The following is a 6,205-nucleotide window of genomic DNA, read 5'->3' as shown; positions in this document are numbered from 1 at the left end:
TAATATGTATATATACATACTTGTGTGTACAGAATATATATACATCTATGTGTGTATATATTTATATACACACATAGATGCACAAATATAAATGTAAATCAACATACTCGTAGCTCTTATTTAAAGATAAAAGGTGTTTATGTTTCTCATGATCTTAAAAAACCTTTTGTTCTAACGGTTTACGCTTTAATGCTTGAAATATATAGGCAAATGCAAAAATGTGCCTATCAATATATTTATTTACATAAATAAATAAGCAAACAATTCTTGCGTTATTATTACTAACTTTTGGAAAACATTCAAAGAAAAGAAAAGAAAAGAAAGGAAAAGAATAATAATAATAATACTACTACTAATAATAATAATAAGAAGAAATGGTTTCTATGAGCGTCTCAGTCCACAGGACCCAAGAAACATCCAATTTGTTTGCTTCCATTTGTGCCACTTCATAGTTTTGATGACTTTACTATTATTCAAAAATGTAGACAATAGTAATAAAAAAGAATGAATAATGTGTCAAACCTTGACTGGTAGTGTATAATTGTGTTTGCTTATTTGCAGCTGAAGTGTGTTCTCACCGTTCTTACTGAAGGCCAGAGACGCCAGCGGTGGTACAATCAAATCCACAACCTTGGGGAAACAAAGAGAGAAGTCTGCATTACTCTACAAGTGAGAAATCTCACCTATATGTGCTTAGTCTCACCAGACCACACACACGGCGTGAGTAAAAGTGAAACAGCTGGAAGCGGAAGACTGGGAGAGTGCTCTGAACAGCTCCAATTTGCATGGAAATGTGATGTCAGCTCTGCCCTTTGATCACAGAAAGTGTGTTCCAACAAAAGGCCTTACGCCAGCTCTTTTGAAAATTAGAATCAGGTTTTACGATTATTACCAACTACAATCAGCCACACGGCAGCAAATGTTGCGCACAGGTGTCTTAATGTGGATGGCTGTGGGCATCTCTCAAACAAAGGATTTTCACTCTCTCTGACTCTAAGTGAAAAGAACACCAAAGAAACATATTGTAAAGGTTATGAATTTTTCTCTTCTTCTGTCTCTATTGTAAGACACCAAGTTTTTTTTTCACTGAGCTGCAAGTATTGTACAGCTACTATGCTAAACCTGCGGCACATCTTTGATCTCTTGCCCACACCTTATGAGACGTTTGTCGTGAATGTCAGTATAATGGTAATTCTTTCTCTGTAGCTTAGTTGAGGTATGTTTGAACACTTAGAATCAAACTTTGTGAGCTGTCTACCCAGACAGCCATTATACTGGTCAATGATGAATAAAAGTGTCATTGATAAAGTAAAGGAATACCTTTTAAAAATCTCATAAAAAATCTCCTTTTAAACACATGTGCTGAGTTCTTAGAAATGCACCTTTTCTATTCATGTTGATTTCATATGGTTTTGAAAAAACCTTTGCATTCAAAAAGTTAAAATTTATTGAAAATGTCAAACAAATCTTTAAATAATAATAATAATAAGCAATGATACGTTATTAATAAGCAGTGATATGTTACAACAAGGTTTTATTTTCAAAAATGTCATTGTTTTAATGAGGCTTTTTTGCATTATGTAAGATAGTAGTATCTCCCAGACATTTATGCCCCACCCAAAAACACACAAAAACACACACGTGCACACTTTCCATAGACTTCTATTACTTTTATACTGACCAAACGGTATTTTCTATCCCCTAACCCTAAACCTAAACATACCCCTTACAGAAAACCTGTTTGCATTGTTACACTTTCAGATAAACATAATTTAGTTTTTTTAATATATTTTTTTGCCTCGTAGGGACCGCAGGTCGGTAGGAGTGAAAATATTCCCCTAAGAATTGGGACACCACTACTACACCGTCACACGTCATCATACGTCGTCTAGCTCCTGTAATACACACACCTATACTGGTGTGCTGGTGTGCATTAGAGCCTTTAATTACCGTTCTATATTAATATGCTGTTTACTCACACACACACACATATCAGAGATCGCGCAGCTCACACATCCAGGAGCAAAGAAACTTGTCAACGCTGCCCCACGACTTTTATTAATAACAGTTTAAATACTGAATCGCTACATTATATTTTCCAGCAATGAGAGGATAAAATAGCTGTTTTTGAAGTAAACTCACTCTAAAAAGAGTAATGCACAGACGCGCATACACACACCTTTCATCTCTCTGTCTCTCTCTCTCTCGAATTATATTCGATTCAATATTCGAGAAAAGGGTTTAGCGATTTCTAGTTATTGGGGGGACTAGCCCCCCTCAATGTCTACGGTGGTTATCGCCCTGATCAGACATGAAAATATGTTGTGGTACTATCGTGCAGTAATGATATGACGTTAGCAAACTTTAGCGATTTTTTGCAAACATTTCTTTGAGTAACATGACCGTAAATATGAACTCACGATTGAATGTAACAAAACAAATGATTACTTTTCGTTAAAATCTTTATTAATGCGAAAAATGCTTACATTTATGTGTCTTTTTGTTTGCTCGGGCAGCCATGTTGCCGCTGAAGCCAGTTTACGCTGAGATAATTCATACCCCTTCGTTTGAAGTGTGGTCCCGAAAAATCTTTGTTTGAAGGGCTATCTGGCCCTTCCCCTACCCTTCCAACCAAAAGAGAATCGAGACACCCCTACCCCTTCACGTGAACGCGTGAAACGGAGGGGAAAGGGCTAAGGGGTAGAAATGGGATTGGGCCTTATAACTTCACAGCATTTTTAGAAATCATATAGAAATCAACTTATTTAGCTGCCAACAATATGAAGGCATCTGTGGTTCCATGAGTAACCCTCCATGGACCCTTTCCATCGCACAAAAGTTTCTTTAAATTTAAAAAAGTTTTTTTTTTTTTTTATGTTTTTCATGCTATAAGAAGCAAATTTCACTTTTACATGGTGTTTGAACTTAACCACTCTATAATGATAAAAATCCACCCAGTGTTTTTTTGTTTTTTTTTTTTTAATCCCCACAAATGATAAGCACTTTCTCAGAGCAAGCCATTCACAGATTCTGGGCAAAGTGACATGACTTTGCCAAGGCCCCTCCCACGACTGTTGATGGACACTGCCGTTTTAGCACACACTTGCCCTGAGTGAGCTGTAAACAGTCTGACATTGTTTCGAAGCGATTGAGGTGTTCTGTTGTTGGATGTAATAATGAACATAGCAGTCGTCATTTACTCCCGACATCTGAGCCGCTGAAGACTCTGTTGATTACTTTTGTTTTTGAAGGGAATGTGCCCCGATAAATGCAATTATGTTTGTGCGAATCATTTTACACCAGATTGCTTTGTAAATGAGGGTCAGTACAAAGCAGGTTTTTGCTAAAACGTTGTTCCTGAAGGATGATTCGTTACCATGGTACTTTCCAAATAATGTGCTATTAAGTTCCATGACGAATGCGGCTTAACAGTCTCAGAGAACATTGTTGTGTTGTCATTTCTATTTAGAACCTTCTCAGTATAATTCATAACCACACGTTTATAATGAACAATGCATTAAGGTGATTGTCTTATTACAAACAGTGTACGTTTTCTGTAACGATAACATGGTAACACTACATTAATATTACCTTTGTAGAGGGTTTATAAAGGTGTTTGTTAATGACTAATAAGTTATTTACAAATGTATTTTAAATCATTTTTGAGCAGTTATAACTGCATGAATAAGAAAGGTGACTTTAAAGCAAGAAGGGAAGAGAGGGACAGGGTGAACAGAGCTCATTAGCATTTAAAGGGACATGCACCGAAACGGGTCGCTGTGAACAGAGCTGTTTTTGACAAGGTAAAGAGGGTGTTATTTTACACTAATACCTCGCTGAAGACCCTTTGAAGACCAAAAAAATATTACACCAACTTTTGGAAAATGGGCATCCAATGTCTCCTTTAAGAACAGTTTACTGAAAGGTTCTTTGGGGTATCCAAAACAGTTCTTCAATGGCATTACCCCCTTTATGAACAGCCTTTGTGTCTATAACCCTCAATAATATCAGTTTCAATAAACTATAGTCATTCACATGCTATATGGAGTGAGTGTGTGTGTTTTGAGAGTGAAGAATGGGATTTAATGACTCCTGGTGAACTGTAATTAAGGTGCCTTCTTCTATTATAGAGTATCAGAGAGTCTGTGTCCTCTCAACGCTTCCTGATGGATCAGTCCTACAGAATGCACGTCAATACTCATTACAAAAGCCTCACACGCAGAGAGATATACACACATACACACTCCCTTCACTCCTGAGTGATTTCCTGTTGCCGAGAGGTTTGTGAGAATAATAGTGCTGGGCAGAGGGGAGCCGTGATCTCAGTTGTAGCTCCGTCAGGCGTGAGGATGTGAGATCTCAGGTTAGACGTGAATTTGGCCCTTGCTGCTTTGAAACACAGCTTGATATATTGTGTTTGTGAGCCTTTCCTTATGGAGGGGAAGTTTTACCATCTGCATGGGGTCAAATAGAGTCAAACTGGTCAAACTTTGCCAGAACATTTTTATCGACACCTTACGCACACTTTTGTTGGGAGACAAACAGAGTTCAAAATCAGTGCAATTCTCCCATCTCACACTTCAACAAAATGTAGCTGTAGCAACTCATAATGTAAAAACTGCACATAATGTAATAAGTATTACATTATTATTGTAATAAAATGTTCATAATGTAATAATTTTCTCAAAATGTAATAAAATCTTGAGTTCATAATGTAATAACAATTATTACATTATGAGGAATTTATTACATTATAAACTGACCAAAAATATTGTAATATTGTCATAATTATACTTATAATAAAGTATAAGCAACCCAGTATAAGGGACAGTCAAAATATTTTTGCTGTTATTTAGCCTATAGCTGTGTCTCATTTAGAAGGCTGCGCCCTCCGGAGGTCGAATCCTCTGGAGGTCGCATCCTCTGTAGGATGCATATACAATGTGTCCTCAACCTAGAATTAAACGAGACGGCCTTCGTAGGACAGGCGGAAAAGGAAACAGGAAGTATCACGTTGCTATGCCAACACATTTAGAGCATGGTTGCGCTCTCACACTACTTAAAGGGGTCATATGATACTTTTTTAAAGATCATTATTTTGTGTTTTGCAACTTCAGGGATCTGGACAATGCACAATCAGCTTGTAACACTCCAAAGAGAAAGGAAAACTTGAAATCGCATCATATGACCCCTTTAAATGAAGGAAAATTATTTCTAAATTTGGAAAGTAATTTGAAAAAAAAAAGTTTTTACTTGTTTTATTTTGTTCAATGTCTGAGGAGCTGCAGCGTACTGTACAACAGACATCTGTTAGAGAAAAAAAAGGAGGAGGATTTTAAAAACAAAGTTTATCCGTTTTTACCGAGGTGATTTAAGGTAAGTTGTAAACACCACATCTGCCGGCGCCGGCATTTTTCAAATTAACAACGGTTGTTTACGGCGACGCAAAGAATTGTGGGTTATCTGTAGCAGCGAAGGATACACCTCATGCATCCTCCGAATTCCTGTGAAAGAAGGTCGCATTCGGAGTGTCCTACTTACTTTTCTGAAGTGAGACAGCCTCGATGACGTATGCAGCCTTCGAATGCGACCTCCGGAGGGCACAGCCTTCTAAATGAGACACAGCTTATGTGTATAATATATACACATTGGCAATGTGTTGGCCAACAGTTGGCAATCCTTCTTTGCATGTTTTAAACACTTAGATTATGTTCTTACGTTGGCCATGCATTAAATGCACATCTTTGAAAGAGCACAGTTTGCTGACATATTTACTTTAAAGTCCGTGTGAACCGGAAGTTGCTGCCGACTGGATTTCAGTGTGGTGGCGTATTTCCAACTGAAACGGAAAATTGAGTAGAGGACGGGGTTTTATTTCTGCGCTCCTCCTCTTTTTTATTATTGCTAGGAACAATTCAGTTGCGCACCTACTAAATTCTATGTCCTCTGAATTGAAGGCATTTTTATGAACAAATTTGGAAAAAACTAATAAAAGTTTCCAAAGTCTAATGTAGTCTGGGATAGATCGCGTTATCTGCCTCAGGCAACGGCAGCACGGAGCACAAGTTAAATGAACAATTCTTCACTTTAATACAAGTTTTACAATGAATGTACATCAGAGGATATGTTGAAAAATAAAGTACAACTTACAATCACACATCATTTCTGTGCCTATAAGCGGTTTTAACCAGGGAAATCATCAGTA

The 6,205-nt window shown here is 37.3% G+C and overlaps 1 protein-coding gene across 1 annotated transcript in view; it reads right to left on the bottom strand.

Annotated features, from left to right (window-relative positions):
• Positions 1-578: 578 nt before the first annotated feature.
• LOC107723070 (serine/threonine-protein kinase ULK4-like) overlaps positions 579-6,205 on the bottom strand; it is a gene marked incomplete at its 3' end in the record, with an annotated part of 108,985 nt that continues 103,358 nt past the window's right edge. Inside the window, 1 exon segment of the mRNA XM_016531574.1 lies at positions 579-630. Coding sequence (XP_016387060.1) covers positions 579-630 — 52 coding nt within the window.

The sequence above is a fragment of the Sinocyclocheilus rhinocerous genome, unplaced genomic scaffold (assembly GCF_001515625.1).
Source record: "Sinocyclocheilus rhinocerous isolate Xijiao unplaced genomic scaffold, SAMN03320098_v1.1 scaffold1686, whole genome shotgun sequence".
NCBI lineage: Eukaryota > Metazoa > Chordata > Actinopteri > Cypriniformes > Cyprinidae > Sinocyclocheilus > Sinocyclocheilus rhinocerous.
This window is presented reverse-complemented; position numbering and strand designations above follow the sequence as displayed.